The sequence below is a fragment of the Hemicordylus capensis genome, chromosome 6 (assembly GCF_027244095.1).
Source record: "Hemicordylus capensis ecotype Gifberg chromosome 6, rHemCap1.1.pri, whole genome shotgun sequence".
Taxonomy (NCBI): domain Eukaryota; kingdom Metazoa; phylum Chordata; class Lepidosauria; order Squamata; family Cordylidae; genus Hemicordylus; species Hemicordylus capensis.
In genome coordinates this window covers 842,210-858,307 of record NC_069662.1, presented here as the reverse complement: position 1 = coordinate 858,307, position 16,098 = coordinate 842,210, and the positions used below count along the sequence as shown (strand labels likewise).

Below are 16,098 nucleotides of genomic sequence, written 5' to 3'. Positions count from 1 at the left end.
CCCACCTCTCTCCTCTGCTCCCTCGTCCTCTGCCGGTCGCGCGTCTGCTGCAGTCGCCGCCGCCGCCGCCAGCAGCAGCAGCGGCGGGCGAAGCCTCCCGAGGGCTGCCTCCCGCCTCGGCTTCTTCCGCCCGCCTGACACCTGTCATCCGCCCCCTCCCCGCGCCGGTCTCCGCATCTTCTGCACCCGCCGCAAGACAGCAAAACGGGCCCTGCCCCCCCTCCCCGCCCTGGAGACGACGAAGCAGCTGCTCGGCCCTCCGCGCGTTCATCCCGGCCTCCTGGCGCTCCTGTCCAGCAGCACCGGCACCAGCCGCCGCCGCCGCCGCGGTGAGACATCGCCCCCCCCCGCCCCGGGCTGCGAAGAGGCGGCTGCATCTCTGAGCGGCAGGCAAGCAGCTTCCCCCACCGGCAGCTTGGTGTTTTTGCGGGGAGGGGCTCCCCAGCCGCACGGGGGCAGCTGGACCCATCGGAGCGGAGGCGGCTTCTCCATCCCTAGCCGGCGCTGGAGGAGCAGCATCCCTGACTCGGGCCTTCCGGGCCAGCCCGCCTAGGCGCGTTTCCCTGCCCCTGGCCGCCAGCTGCATGGTCGGTGGTGGATGGGGTGGGGGGCGCCCGCCTGAGAGAGGGAGCGAGCGGAGGCCCTGCGGCGCCTTAAGCGGCAGCAGCGGCCCCCTTTCTCCCGGGACAGCGGCAGCAGCGCCCCCGAGGCAGCCCGCCTGGCCGTCCAGCCTCGGTAGCGGCGGGTCAGAAGAAGAGGGCGAGCCGGCGGGAGCCCGCGCCGCGGCGCAAGGAGTGCCTGCTGCTTCCATGGGGCTGGGCGGCCAGATGGCCCGGCGGGGCCCGCGGCCGGCGGGCGGGCGGCTGCTGCGCTCCAGCGAGGTGCCGCCCGGCGTGGCCGAGAGCTTCATCCTGAGCGGCTACCGCTGCCCGGGCTACACCTTGGCGCAGTGCCTGCGCTCGGCCTTCCGGCCCACCAACGAGACGGGCAACTTCTGGACCCACTTCGTGGCCGTCTTCGTCTTCGCCTTCCACTCCCTGCAGCCGCTGGGCGGGGAGGCGGGAGGGCCGCCGCCGCCGCCGGCGCCCTTCTACTACCCGCTGTGGAGCTACTGCCTGGGCGTCTGCGGCCTGCTGGTGGCCAGCAGCCTGGCCCACCTGCTCAGCTCCATGTCGCTGCTCGTGCGCGAGCTCTGCTTCTACGTCGACTACGGCACCATCAGCGCCTACACGGTGGGCTCCGCCTTGGCCTACTTCTACTACATCCGCCCGCGAGGAGGGGGAGGAGGAGGGAGCCCCCCGCCGCCGCCGCCGCCCTCCTGCTGCTGCTGCTGCTGCTGCTGCTGGCGGGGCCCCTGGCTCGAGGCCCTGTACGTGCCCGCCGCCTGCCTGACCGCGCTCTTCTGCACGCTGGCCTGCTGCAGCAGCCGCCGCCAGTGGCCGCGCCACCGCTACCTGATCCGCACGCTGGTCTTCCTGCTGCCCTTCGGGGTGGTCTCCATCCCGGTCTTCCGGAAGCTGTGGGGGGCCGGGGCCGGGGCGGGGGGGCAAGGGACGGGCCGCTTCTTCTGGCGCCACTGCCTCTGGCTGCTGGCCTCGGGGGTCTTCAACGTCAGCAAGATCCCCGAGCGCTTCAGCCCGGGCAAGTTCGACATCTGGGGCCACAGCCACCAGTGGTTCCACTGCTGCACCTTCATGAGCATCCTGGACGAGCTGCACATGATCCGAGGGGAGATGCGCGAGCTGGCGGCGGCGGCGGCGGGGCTCCCGCTCCTCCCGCACGCGCCCACCCTCCTCTCCACCTTCGGCGTGATGCTGCTTGTGCTGGCCTCCCTGGCCGGCATCGTCGGCTGGTTCGGGCTGCGGGCTTACCGTGCCAGCCAGCCGCAGAGCAGCTCCAGGAGGAAGGGAGACTGAGCGGGGGGAGGCCAGGCAGCGAGGCTCCCTTCCTCACGGCGCTCTGCTCTCTCGAACCCACGAGCGGGCGTGCTGCTCTGCGGAGAATCACCCGGGCGTCGGCTTTCCGGGGCGGGGAAATCATGGAGAACCTTGGGATAACATTAGGACGTGTCTGAACCCGCAGCTGGCTCTGCCGGCCTTTCGATGGGAAGGGGGCGGAGGTCAGAGGAGCTATGCAGACACGGCGGGCTGAAGGGGGGCGGCGAGCAGCCAGGGCAGCCGGAGAATGCCGCGGAGCCCCAGCCCCAGCAGCCGGCTTTATTTTTCCTGCAGGCAAATCTGCGGCTGGCGCGGAATCAGGAAGGCCGGAGGGGCAGATTTCCATGCTTGCTGGGCGGCGGAAGATGAAGGGAGGCCGGGAGCCTCTGGGGCGGGGGGGGGGCGGCCCAGGGCCTGCAGCCAGCGTGCCCGGTTCCCTGTGGCAGGGGCCGCCAGGAAGGCCGCCTCCGGCTGGGCGCTGAGCAGAATCCCCGCCCCCGCTGGCATCCCTTCGCCTTTGGACTTTACTCGGGTGATCCGCTTGGCCTCCTCCTCCGCCTCCTCTCTCGCTGGAAGGGTTCAACAAGCCGCGGGGGTGGGTTGCTGCTGCCTGATGCCAAGGTCGCCCCTGAGTAGATGCCCTCCCCAGAAGCCCCAGGCTGGCTGCTTTGGAAGGGGCCTCATGCTGCCTACATAAGATACAGGCATGCCTGGAGCTGGGGCGTTTCAGCAGCCGCCGCCGCCGCTGTAAAAATAGCATGAGTGGGAAGTGCAGGCACCTCGGCCCCCAGCCCTGCAAGGGGAACGCTCACTCCTCCGGTGGAGGGCGGGGGCCCTCCTCTCCTCTCCTCTCCTCTCCCTGGAGCTGCCAGCTCAAGTCCAATGAAGAGGAACTGAGGTCACTGCAAAAGGGTAGGACAGCTGGGGGGGGGCAGGGGAGGAGGGAGGCAGGAGCAAAATCCTGGCTGCACTTGTGGGAAATGACACTGGGCAGAGTGGGGCTTGAGGGGTGGGAGAGCGGTAGCCTGCCCCACCTCCAGCCCCCCCCCCACACCTGCCTTACCTTCTCTCCCCCTCCGGCCACTTCCCCTTGGATAGTCCAGGCCTCAGGGGCTTAACTTCTGAAGGGGGTATAAGACCAGCCCTGCGGGATCAGGCCCAAGAAGGCCCATCTCGTCCAGCATCCTGTTTCGCACAGTGGCCCACCAGATGCCGCTGGAAGCCACAGGCAGGAGTTGAGGGCATGCCCTCTTTCCTGCTGTTACTCCCCTGCAACTGGTACCCAGAGGCACCCCGCCCCAAGGCTGGAGGTGGCCTCGAGCCCTCCGACTAGTAGCCCTTGAGAGACCTCCTCTCCTCCATGAAGTGATCCAAACCCCTCTTCAAGCCATCCAGGTTGTTGTGTGTGGGGCTCAGCAGTGTGGAGCATCTTGGCGAGGTGGAGGAATGAGGAGGGTGCACATGAGCATGTGCAGAGGGGCTTTCAGAAGCTCCCTTTGCTTCGGCACAGCTGGGGAGGCCATGCCCCCGCCCCAGGTCAAGTGAAGGAACCTGCTCTGTGGACCAGCCTACCAGAGAGCAGCCTCTTTGGCTGGACCTTGGGTGTGTGTATGGCTCTTTCTTGCCTCCAGCCGCTCCTGGCATGTACAGAGTGCAGCACCGTTCTCACCCCCACCAAATGGTTCAAATGTCTCCAGGCTTCCTTAGCTCCAGCACCTCTTCTTATCTGTGGCCTCAAAAGGGAGCCCTCCTGCAGCCCAGCTGGGATACTCCTGATCCCCTGGGGGGTGAAAGCGGATCGTGGCCCTTTGCCCTTCACGCCCCCGAGGCCCTCCTCTTCCTCATGCTTCCTCGCAAGGCCAAGGGCAAAGCCAGGGGCTGACAGGCGGCTGGGCAGCTCTGCCCCAGAGAAGGCAAGCAGAGGGATGCTGCTTCTTGCTCAGATCCCGCTCTTGAGCTCCTCCTGCAGAGCTAGGAGCCTCCTCCCCTCTCTCCCGCCCCAGGGATCTGGTTTCCTGGCAAGGGATTGTTTGTAGCCAAACATGAGTCCGCAGCAGGGAGCCCTGAATCCACAGCCAGGCAAGGGGGCCAGTGTAGCCAGGAGGCAGCCAGGCCGGAACAGGGGGGCCTGGGAGCCGGGAGCTGCTCCCCTCCCCTCCCCAGGGCCTCTGGAAAAGGTCTGCAGGCTGGAGGCTCCGGGGCCAACTCCCCACCCACGCAGCAGGCAGCCCCTGAGCTCCGCCTGCCCCACCAGCCCAGGCCCTCAGCTGCTTGCTTCTCCTGACCAGCAGCCCCCTCCAACGGGACTGCAAGGAGGGCCCATGAGAGGGAAAGGGCTCCTCCCTGCAGCAGAATGCCCAGCAGCCCCCTCGGGGGGGGGCGTAGTTAGGGGAAAGGGGGCCCGTGTCCAACCCTCTCTCTGGGGGTCCCTCGGAGTGAGGGAGCTCATGGGGGAAATAGGGAGCGGTGGACCTGGGGGCCCCTCAGGAGCTTGGGGCCCCGGGTTCTTTGAACCCATCCACTCAATTATAGCTTCACCCCGAGGCTAGTTCCCACAGAGAGATTCATTCCTAGAGGAGGAGTCCAAGTCTTGGCTAAAGCAACTGTCGTGCTAAGAGGCCATCAGACCATCTTGTGGCCATAAGTTCCATAGTCTGACTATGCCTGGCGGTGGGGGTGGGGGGTTCATCGCAGATCTCCTGCCCCTCCGTTTCAGCGGACAGCCCTGACTTGTCTTACAAAGAGGCCCACTTGCTGCCACCCTCACATGGCCCCTCCTGCGTGGATACGCCTCAGCAACAGCCCTCTTTCCACAGGCTGAGCTTCCTGAGCTGTTGACACTTGTCTTCAGGGGACTCCCCGGCTCTAACCACACACATCGGGCCATCCGGAGGGCAGTGCCTGGGCAGAAAGGACGGAGCTCTGTGCATTCCTGGCAGGTGCATGGAAGAGTCTGGCAGCCCTAGAGAGGCCAGCTGGGCAACCGGGGGGGGGGGGTGTGTGGGGGGGGTCCCACTGTGGTTTGCCTCTGCTTTGGACCTGGCGACTGCGGGAGGCCGCCTGGCTTCCAGCCCCGCCTGCTAAGAGGAGGAGGCTAAGGGGAGACATGGCAGCAGTTTATAAAGCTAGGCATGGTATGGAGAGATGGAGCCCATGTTTCTCCCTCTCGCTCAACACGGGGACAGCCAGGGGGCATCCCAGGAAACTGGAGGCTGGGGGTGTTTGGACCCACAAAAGGGAGGAGGAGGGCTGGCAAAGGGAAGGACTTCTCCACCCAGCGCGGAATTTATCTACGGAATTCTCTGCCAGGAGATCTGCTGATGGCCACGAGCTTGGGTGGCTTTAAAGGGGGCTCAGACAGGTCTCTCCATGGCTACTAGTCTGAGCACTGTAGGCCACCTCCAGCCTCAGAAGCGAGATGTCCCTGAGCACCAGCTGCAGGGGAGCAGCAGCAGCAGCAGGAGACGGGAGGGCCGGCCCCCTTTCCACTCCTGCCTGTGGCTTCCAGCGGCATCTGGCGGGCCACTGTGCGGAACAGGAGGCTGGACTGGATGGGCTTCCTTGGGCCTGATCCCGCAGCAGGGCTGTTCTTATGGCGCAGCAGCTCTGGGTCTGCACCCTCCCAGGGTGCCCCCCCTCCTCCTCTGGAGGGAGCAGTGGAACCAGCGCTGCAGTCCTGGAGACCCTGGCACGGCCTAGCCAGCTCCTCTGCCCCAACCCTGGCAACCTCCACCCCATCCCCAGGAAACGGAGCCCTCTTGGCGAATGAGGGTCTTGTGGGGGAGGGCAGGGGGGCGGGCCTGCACAAGGCCAGGCCCAGGGGGCTGGGCTCAGTCCGTGGGGACTCCGCCGGGAGCCATGGGGAGCTCCTCTCCTGTCCTGCTGCAGAGCCCCTGGCCGCCTGAGCCCGGAGTCCCCTCCCCAGCCCTGGCCTGGACCCCACTGACACCCCCCCTTTCCCCTTATCTCCCCCCCCACTCCAGCCTTCTGCCCCCCTCGCTTTCAGTCACATGTTAGTCACTGATTCTCACGGAAAGAGAGTGTTCTGGACGTTGACCGCGGCCCCCACACCCCCTCCGGCTGGGATCTGGCCCACTGGGGCGGCGGCAGCAGCAGCAGCAGCCCTGGCGTGTGCCCCCCCCCCGGTCTAGACTCACCAGGTCGGCTGCGCTGCCTTCCGTGTCTGGGACAGCAGCCCTGAGTAGGGGCGCGGAGGAGCCAGAGGCAGCGACCCAGAGCCGTGGGGCCTGGGGGTACCTCAGGGGGGCCACCACCCCATTCTTGCCGCCCCCAGGGCTTCTCCCTTCTGGCCCCACCCGCCTGCCTGGGCCTCTCTCTCATTCCCCCTCCCTCAGTGCACACCAGGGACTCTGGCCTGCCGGGCGGGTTGCTGCCCCCCCCGTGTCTGCTGCACAGCTGGGCACTGGCCTGCCGGGTGGGGTGGGGGGCAGACTTTGGCCAGAGGGCAGCTGGGGGGGCAGGCTCTGTCCTCTAGGTGAGAGGCGTGTGGCGTGGCCGCTCTTCTGAAGCGGAGGGGGCACGTTTTGGACCTTCTGCTGGGGGGGGCAGGCAGTGCCCCCTGGCCCGGGGGCTGCCCCTTCCTCCTCTCCCTGCTCTCTGAGGATGGTTCATCATTAATGGGTGGAAGGGCTTCTCCAGGCGGCAGGAAGGGAAGGCCTGAGGCCAGCCGTCAGCCCCCCCCCGCAGCCCCCCCCCCGTCTCCTCAGCGCCACTTACCCCTGCAGGGTCCAGGGAAGGCAGCCTCAGGTCTCTGCTTGTGGTGTATTTATTCCCAATTGTTCAGTGTGAATTCTCCTCTCTCTGTTAATCATGATCCATGATGCGTATAAGGGGTGGGTATCAGGTCCAGGAGGGGGTGGGGTGGGGGCCCCCCCAGCCTGTGAGCTAGCTGGAGGCGGGGGGGTCCCGGAGTTCGGCTGCCCGCTGGATCATGTCCAGGGCTTCCCAGAAGAAATCCTTCTGGAAGGTCATGAGGGGCATGCTGCCCACGGCCTCCTTCATCTTGGCCATGCGCCCCTCCAGCGTGGGGCACTTGTGCAGCTGGCTCAGGTACTCCTCGCAGGCCCGGGCCGCCAGGGCTTCCGTGTCTGTCGGAGGCGGCAGGCCGGCCTTGCTGGCGGGCAGCTCCCGGTAGGCTGGCAGCTCCTCAATGTCGTGGCTGGACAGCATGTAGAGGCATTCCCGGGTGGAGCAGATGCGGCGGGCGCAGGACGGGACCTGGGTGGGCGGCAAGGAGGCTGCTGGGAGGAGCTGGCCCGGCCTGCTGCCCAGGTTTGCGGTGGGGGTGTTTGGGGGCCACCTTGGCTCCTGAAGCTCCTTTTCTTTGGTGCACGGGGGGGGGGAGAGGACTGGGCGAAGAGCGAGCCTCGTCCCCTGGCCGGCCCATTAGGACCTCTCTTGGGCCCACGACCACCTGGTGAGCCTCTGAGAGCCAATGGCCAAGGGAATCCCACCCCGGTTGCAGTGGAGCAGGGAGGAGGACCGACACCCCCATGTGGAGGATTCCCCAGGAACCCCCAGACTTCAGGCCAGAGGCCCAGCTGGGGAGGGCCTCTGCCCCCGGCCCCTCCCCACCTGGGGTGGCAGCCAGTCGCTGGCCTTCCTCTGGGGGCAGCCACACCCCAAGCCTGGCCCCGCACGCCCCCCCCCGCACGGTGCCCCCCCTCACCTTGATGTGCAGCCGGACGAAGGAGGCGCTGCCTTTCGGCCAGCCGGGCAGGCGCCCCCCAGCTCCGCAGCCGCATCCCATCAGGTCCTTGCTGAAGTCCCCGCCCTGGCTCAGCACCAGTGTGTGGTTGAGGCCGCACCAGAGGTCTAGGGGGCATTTGAGGTAATGCACCTGTGTGGGCGGGCAGAAGGGGCACAGAGAGGGTGTCTGGCCAGGGCTGCTCTCCCCACGCCCCCTGGCCCCCCCCCCCCACTGCACTCCAAAATGCTTCAGGGAGGGATGCTGCTGCTGGCGGAAGGTGGCCCCCAGGCCATGACCCCTGCCCCCCGCATCAGACCTGATGGGAATTTGGCACCATCCACAGAGATGGGGTCTGGCCTGACCCGCAGCGGGGGCGGGGGGCAACATTCACAGGGGCCTTTGTGAGGCCTCAAATGGCCAGAGGTGCCTCGTGGGCCAGGTCCTTCCCCACGGCCAAGACCCCTGGAAGGCGGTAGGGCAGAGCGAGGTGGGAGGGCAGCCTCACCTGGGCGGGCTCCCCACGGTCAATCTTGTCCCCAGTGCCCAGCTGGCCATAACGGTTATTTCCTTGCATGAAGATCCTCCCAAACTCGTCCACGAGCCCCAGGTGGTTGTAGCCGAGAGCGCAGCTGAGCACCTGGGGGCAGGAGCAGCAGCGAGGGGCTGAGAGGGGCTGCCGGGGGGGGGGGGGACGACTTGGGGCCTCACCTCTTTGGTGAGGAGGGCAGTGGGGCAGGGCTTCATGGGGCTCCTCGGGCTCCGCCCTGGGGCCTGTTCATGCCAGGATTTGTCCTTGGAACCACCCCCCCCCCCGAGCACGGGCAGGCAGCATTTCCTTCCCCACTAAGGGGGGCGGGGGCAGGGCGGGGCTGCTGTCTGAGGCTGAGCAGGCACCCAGAGCCCAGCTTTCTGGACTCTGGAGTTTCCCCCGAAATGCCACCCTCACCCCACAGCAGCCATTCCGCTCCCCTGCCGTAGCCTTGGCACCCCATGGCCCATTTTGCTCCCGCGTGATGGGCAGGGCAGAATCCCACCTTGTGTTACCTTCGCTGGGAGAGAGAGCGCCAGGGGCATCTGCTGGTCCAACGGGTCGAAGGCATGCAGGGTGCCAAAGAGGTCACGGTAGACGCCAGGCGAGTGGACCTCAAAGTACACAGCGCCCTCGTCTGGGGGGTGGGGTGGGGGGCGGAGAGACAGGGTCACTGTTGAGCAGTCCTGACCCTGCTGCTGCTGCTGCTGCTGCGTAGAAACAGGGGCCTCCCCCAGAGCCGAATCCCAAGATCCCAGCGGGGTCTCCCTCTGCTTCGGCTGGTGCCTGCCGGCGGGGTGGGGGGTGGGTCTCTGCTGACTGTGCCCCCCTGCTTGCTGCGGATCCCTGGTGTGGCCTGCCCTCCCGCAGAAGATGCCAGCACCTCTCGTGGTTAGAGTGCCGGACTAGGACCGGGGAGACCCGAGTTCCAATCCCCCTTCAGCCATGAGACTTGCTGGGTGACTCTGGGCCAGTCCCTTCTCTCTCAGCCTAGCCTACTTCTCAGGGTTGTTGTGAAAGAGAAACTTAAGTACACTGCTCTGGGCTCCTTGGAGGAAGAGTGGGATAGAAATGCAAAAAATAATAAATAAGGGTGCCCCCTCCTCTCCGCTCCCCGGCTGCCTGCCTGCTTCCTGCCAAGCTCCCCCCCACAGACCTGGAATAGCCTCCTGCTGCTCTCTGTGCCCCGGTGCCTCCCCAGGGCCCTTCCCTTCTCAGCCCCCCCTTCTCGCCTGGCCCTCCTCAGGGGAGCCCTCTGGCTGTGGGGCAGGGGGGCGGGCGGGCTGACCTGTGAGGTAGACGGCGCTGCTCTGGTTGGAGTGCATGCTGCGGACGGAGAGGTGGGGCAGGCACTTGGAGACTTTGCGCAGGGCCAGCTGCACGGTGTAGGAGCGTGGCTGGTCCAGCTGGGTCTCGTTCACCACCAGGCTGTAGATTTTCCCTTCCTCTGTGGAGGAGGAATCAGAAGCAGGGACCCTGAGGCTGCATTCACTCACACACACACACACACACACACACACACACACACACACACACACACACAGAGGCACGAAGGGTCTGCATCACTTTGGCCACACCGCAGACATTGGACTACAGCTCCCATCGTCCCCTGCCTTTGGCCATTGTGGCGGGGGTGGTGGGAATTGTAACCCCCGCTAACTGAGCAAGGAGGCGCCTCTTGAAGAGGCGATTCTCTTGATTGAGCAGGGGGAGAGCAACTGGCTCTCTCCATCCCCAGCACAGCAGCCCTCCAGTGGCTGTGGATGGTGTCTGTCTTAGGTTTCTTTTTTAGACTGTGAGTCCTTTGGGGACAGGGAGCCATCTTGTTTATTATTTATTTCCGCCCCGTCCCACCCCATGTAAACCACTTTGGAAACTTCTGTTAAAAAGTGGTATATATAAGTCGTTGTTGGATATCCCAGGAGTAGCCCGCTCCGTGATGGACACAGAGCCTCTGGGGGAGGGTGCCGCGTGTCCCACTCTGGCCATGTCCACATGCACGCAGAAAACCAGTCGGGGGCAAGGGGGGAGTCTGCTCCTCTTCCCCCCACCCCCACTGGCTCCTGACCGGGGGGGGGCATGAGGTGGGGCAGGCTCTTCCTCCCCTCACCTGTCAGCAGCAGCAGGGACCGCTCTGTCTCCTGCCCCACCAGCACGATCTGCTGGAACTTCATGGAGAAGTGGAAGGTCATCTTGAAGACCCGCTGCCCGCTGGACTGCAGGTAGACCTCGACACAGTCGCACAGGCGGAGGCCACTGCTGCTGGCCAGGCCAGGCCCCTCGCTGCGCCCCATGGCTGTGGCCACGGGCTGCTCCCGCGTGGCCAGCACGTACAGGTACTTGCGGTACACCGTGTCGCTCCGAGGGTCTGTGGCAAACTGGGGGCAGAGGAGAGGAGGAGGAGGATGTGCCCCAGAGCCGCAGCAGGAGGAGCAGGAGCTGGCGGGGGGCGGGGGGGCAGAGACCGGAGGAGGAGCGTCTGGGGGGAGGCCAGGGTGGGGCACCTCCTCCCTCTCGCCGGCCACCTGAGGGGCTGCAGGCAAGCTGGCCCAGAGTCCTCCTGTGACACCGCAAGGACAGGGCAGCAGGCCCAGGCCAGCATCTGGGGGCAGGCAGGGCTTTCCAGGTGCCCCAGCTGGCCTGGGGGGCTTCCTCCTCCTCCACTGGGAATGGGGCAAGCGCTCAGCCTCTTGCTGCCAGCCAGACCTCCTAGGTCCCTCCCCAGATCCCTCGGATCCCCCCCACCGCACTGCCCCTTCGTCCCATGAATGCCTGTGGAGCAGGGCTGTCCTTTGGGCATGGCAAGCAAGCAGGGTGGCCGCCCCGGGCCCCAAAGGGCCCCCTCCCATATGGCCCGGCCCCTGCCAGGGCCCTCCCAGGACAGCCCTGCTGTGGAGGTGGGGCCAGTCCACCAGCTCCTGTATGGCCGGGCCGGTGCAGCACAGTAATGACCAGCAGGAGCTACGAGCAGGTCTCCGCCCAAGGCTCGGCCCAGTGGTGAGGCTCATCTCCTGCCCCTGGCCCGATGCCTTTGCCTCAGTGCCCTGCCTGTCCCGTGAGTGGTGGAATGGGGGGGGGCCACAGGGACGGGGGGGGGGCTGCTGAGGAAGAGGGTTTTGCGGGGCTGCTATTCTGACCACATCCCTACATCTGGGCGGAGCAGGAATCCAGCCCAGTAGGCAGAAGCCTGTGTGCTGCTGGACCCACCTGGGTCTGTCTGATTTCTACGCTTCAGTCTCCACCACGGCCTGGGGGTCAGGCTCTCGCTCCTCCCCCCCCCAATGGCCCGGCTGGCCCCGGCCTTCATGAGCAGCTGCCACCTCGAAATGCAAGAGGTGAAGCCTTTGCTGGCAAGAAGGGGGGGGGGGGAGGAGGGCTGCTGTTCGGAGGCCCAGAAGCAGGGCTGGGGCAAAGTTGCGCTCCTGCCCGGATCGGCCCCTTTCTCTTTTTCCAGGCAGCACTTCAACTGCTCAGGAAACCTCAAGGGGGCAAGAAGGCAGGAGGGGCGTGAGAAAAGCCGCTGGAGAGGCAGCAGCCGGGCGTGGGCTGCAGAGAAGGGTGGGCGGGGGGTGAGCGCGCCCTCCGCCGACAGGGCCGCCCCCTCACTCCCCAAGCAGTCTCCGTTCATGCGGAGGAGCGTGGAGACCGGTGCCACCATCTGCCATGGCTGGCTCCTTCCGCCAGGGGAAGCCGCCAAGGATGGAGCTGCTCTGGGACCCTTCCTGTCCAGTCGCCCTGCTTGGACTTGCAGGCATGAAAGGGGGCCACGTTGGGCCTGGCCTCTGCTAACAGGAAGGGGGGGGCCTCCTCTGGCCTCTCCCTCTGGCCTCTTTCATTTGCCCAGGTGGCGGGAGATGAGAGGCAGGGGGGTGAGGTGTCAGAGTGGGGAGAGGGCCCGGCTTGCTGCCGGCATGCACCCCCCCCACCCCAGACTTCTCCACCAGGACGCCTTCCACCTGCAGACGTTGTGCTGGGCCCAGGGCCGGCATATTCCGTGGCATTCGCCCTCCCCTCCCTGGCACGTACGTCCTTGGCGCTGCGGCATAGCACCATGTAGCGGCAGGCGCGGCGCCACTGGATGTGGCCCATGGTGGAGGAGACCAGGGCGTTCTTGAGGAAGAAGAGGGTGCCGTTGTAGTCCAGGATGAAGACGTGGTCTTTGGTGGGCAAGAACTTCCGGTAGCCGTGCGAGAGCAGCGGGGCGACCGTCCTGCTGACGAAATGCCGGCGGCCACTGAACATCTGGAAGTACAAGCCCTTGGTGTCTGTGGGACAGAGAGAGCCCAGGGCAGGGGAGTGGGTCTGTCTGGAGGCACTGGCTTGGCAACCCCTTCCCCTGCTCATTCCTCGTGGAATCCACCCAGCCCATCCTTCGCTGCTCTGACTGGCAGAGGTGCCCCCAAGCTCTCAGCCGAGAGAGAGAAGGCCCTTTCCCAGAGCTTCTGTGAACCTGGCGATGCCAGGAGGTGGGGGCGGGCGGGCGGGTGTCCTGTGTGCAGCGCCTCTGCCCTGCTGCGGAGCTCTGGGCCCACTGCCCAGCCCCACCCACCAAGTGGCATATCCCGCCCCAGGAGAGCCTGGCGCCATCTCTCTCCCAGCCCTCTGCCCTGACTGGGAGCTGGCTTGAACCTGGGCCTTCTGCATGCACAGCCGGCTCCCTTGAAAAGGCTTTACATGGAGGACAGCCTCTCGGCCACGGATATGGTCTGTGGTGGCTAAATGGAGCCTCCATGTGGAGAGGCAATGCACACCAGTTGCTGGGAGGGGAAGAGCAGGGGAAGGCTGTGTCGGCGAGAGCGGTGGATGGGCCTCTTGGCCTCGGCTAGCAGGGCTGTTCTGATGCTCTCCCTCCTGTGCAGCATACGTGGACCCCCCCGCCTCCCCCCCCCAGACATCCAAGCTCCTTCCCAGCCCCATTTCTCCCTCCGGGTATACTGACAGTTGAGGATGGCCGATCTTTTCCATGGCCGGCTGCCTCCCGAGTTCTCGTCCCGCAGCCGAGGGGAGAGGCGCCGGCAAAGCCGCTGCCACACTCCCTCGCTGTCGCAGACCTCGTTGAAGTACCGGCAGGCCTGGCCCAGAGCCACCACGTCCCTCACGGGCAGAAAGGAGATGATGTAGTAGAGCTGGGGAGGGAGGGAGAGACTCAGCCGAGGTCCCCCGGGAGGACCAGCTCTTCCGCAAGCCAGCCTGGGCCCTGTGCTCCCAGCCCCGCCACCCCTGGGCCACTTCCACACACCAGTTCTGGAGGGAAGATCTGGATCGAGGCAGAGTCTCCTCCTGTGCCCTTCTGGTCTTCTGTGGCCTCCGCGGATGAACTCCGCCGCTTCTTCTTGGGCTGCTAAGATGGGGGAGAGGAGAGGAGAGGCAAGAGGGCGAGCAGTCACGAACCATCCGATTCCGGGCGCTTCATATGAAACGAGAGGGTGCCACACCTCCAGTTTGGACTGGGAGCCTGGCTGTCTCATCCCTAGGAACCCTCTGCCTTCACAGCTGCACGGCTGGCAGAACACTGATCGGTGCTGCTGTTTTCTTGGATGCACATGCAGTGGCAGAAAATGCCTCACCTGTTGAATCGAGGACTGCTATACACTGGTTAAAGGCCCAGGAGCCTAGAAAAAAGGTGACAATCTGAGTGACACCTAGGCAATGGTGTGCTAGTTGTGCAGCTGTTAGCGGCCTTGGTCTGGGGGCTGCTTAAGTTCTAAGAGTGGGCCAGTGATCTCCAGCAAAGAGATGTTGACACCACACAAAACCACTTCCAGTATGGCAGCCATGTTAGTCTGTCGGGGTGGGGACAATGAAGCATTTTGTAGCCCTTTAAATCAAACAGATCTATTGTAACAGAAGTTTTTTTGGAACAAGGGCCCACCTGTTCACAAAAGCTTTCTTTGCTAGTCCTGAAGGCTAACCACAAGAAATCGGTTGCAAGACTTTGTGGGGTTTGCACACTAAGAAATGATGATCAGAGTTCTTTAAGGGAAGCTATGATAATTACACTCACTTGGAACAAGTTCTTTCATAAAATTTGTATTTGTTGCATGGATGGAATAAGTATTTTAGCAACACTTGGTGGTGGACAAAATCTCTATGCATTTCCCTAGATGGACACCAGGGGGCAATAGTGCCCTGCCTTAAAAATAAAGATACAGCATTTTCCTTGTTCTATGTGGACATTAATCTGATGCTGTTAAGGGATTCTGTTTGGTTAAAGACAACTCGTATAACAATTTTGTACATGGCAAAGTCAATATAAACCCCTCCTCCAGTGGGTTGTTGGTTTTCGGGTTTTTTTGCTAAGTTAAACTGGTGAGTATTCTGAGGCATGTCCGGATTGTGACTCAGTAAATCCTACTTCAACCCACATTTCAAAGATTTTTCAAGTTGTGGTGAGTCATCATGCTGATGAGTGCACAGGACTAATTCAAGGCAACCAAAATTGCTGGAAAAGTTAACTTGCCTTGGTTTGGATGGAAGGAAAATAATGTGCAGATTTGCCCCCCGTTTGGCTGACTGACTGGTTTTCAAGGAATTGCACTTGTGCAATCAAGCCACGGGAGAAGTGGCCACCCTCCTCAGCCCAGCCCATGTGCCAAGTCAAGCCTGTGCCATCCACTGGACCTGCCTCCTCAGCTCCTGCAGCGCCGGCTTCCTCCCTCCCTCCCTCCAGGGCTGGGCAACATTCCCACCCAGGTCGTCCTCCCTGCCTCATGGCCGAACCATCACATGCTCACTCCAAGCGGTTCCTCGGTGCTAGAGATGTGGGAGAAGCGCTGGAGCTTTCTCCTCCTGAATTTTCGGGCGATGCGCCTGTCGCTCATGTCTGCCCACCCAGCCGGAGCCTGCGTGGCGGGTGTGAGCTCTCAGACCCACCCTTGTTGCTGGGCCCAGCATGGCCAAGGCTTTTGAATGCCTCTGTCCACAAGGTCAATCGCCCCGGGGGACAATGGCAGGCCTGATGGCTTCACAGAGACTGGAGTTCCCCTGGTAACTGGGGCACTGTGACATCAGCACCTATCTGGGACTGTCTTTGTGACCTGTGCACCAGGGACCCTCGTGGTCCTCCTGGGATCAAGGACCGGCCAAGGTTTGGACTGATTGGTCTGGATCCTGCCAGCGACGGCGCTGTGTTCCAGCACTCCGTGGTCCGTTTCGCTGGCTACTAAGAGGCGCTGCATGAGAGAGGCTGAGACTGGGGCCTTCTCCTCCTCTTTGAATCAGAGTGAGTCTTCTCATGAATAAAACTGTTGGCTGGGATGTTACCCACTTGCACTCAGGGTTGTCCTTCATCTTGAAAGAGTGTCAAGCAAAGGGGCAAGTGTGCATGTGTTAAACCCATGCTTGCCCCATTTGCCCATAAAGTGGGGGTGTTGTCCTGATAAAGGATGGGCTGATCTGGAGGGAGCCGTTTTGTTGTTTCTCTGGATCCATCCTTTGCAGCATCCAGTGCTGAGCAACCGAGGAGAGAAGAAACTGGGATGGGTGATGGTGACGCTTGAATCCGTGCAAGGGGGTGCTCAGCTTTATCCCTGGAGCAATTCCAATCCCATTTTTCTTGGGGGGGGGTAGGAGCAATGGAGGGAGGTCCTGGGGCGAGCTGTGTATGTCTTGCTGAAGGGCTGGAAGATCTGGTTTTTAGGTAATGCTGCCACTAGCATTGGTTAAACATCCCATGGACCCCTTTTCACAAATCAGAGGGATACAACACACACCACTGGCAAATCTGAACTCTGCTCAGTTCCCTCCTTGGGTTAGTTAACCTGAGGCTCCAGAGCTCTTGTCTGCCCACTCACTAGATTGCCTTCCCCCGTCAGCCAGAGCAGAATATTGAGCTGGGTGGGCCATCGGGGGCCTGGCTTAGCAGAAAGCAGCTCCATATATGTTCCCTCCCGGAGAAGCCAGGAATTCTAGAGCCCGTCCTC

General features: G+C 63.8%; 1 protein-coding gene across 2 annotated transcripts; it reads right to left on the bottom strand.

Annotated features, from left to right (window-relative positions):
* Window positions 1-6,712: 6,712 nt before the first annotated feature.
* FBXO24 (F-box protein 24) lies at window positions 6,713-15,454 on the bottom strand. 2 transcript variants are annotated; one of them, XM_053259487.1, is made up of 10 exons: window positions 14,911-15,452; window positions 13,416-13,517; window positions 13,116-13,302; window positions 12,203-12,441; window positions 10,287-10,554; window positions 9,465-9,623; window positions 8,692-8,813; window positions 8,153-8,284; window positions 7,627-7,797; window positions 6,713-7,175 (listed from the first exon to the last, which is right to left on the bottom strand). In XM_053259487.1, the coding sequence occupies exons 1-10, from the start codon at window positions 14,995-14,997 to the stop codon at window positions 6,843-6,845; spliced, it is 1,800 nt and encodes a 599-aa protein (XP_053115462.1). In that variant the 5' UTR covers window positions 14,998-15,452; the 3' UTR covers window positions 6,713-6,842. The 2 variants fall into 2 exon arrangements, with proteins under 2 accessions (XP_053115462.1, XP_053115461.1); XM_053259486.1 differs by having other exon boundaries at window positions 13,116-15,454.
* Between the last annotated feature and the right edge of the window lie 644 nt (window positions 15,455-16,098).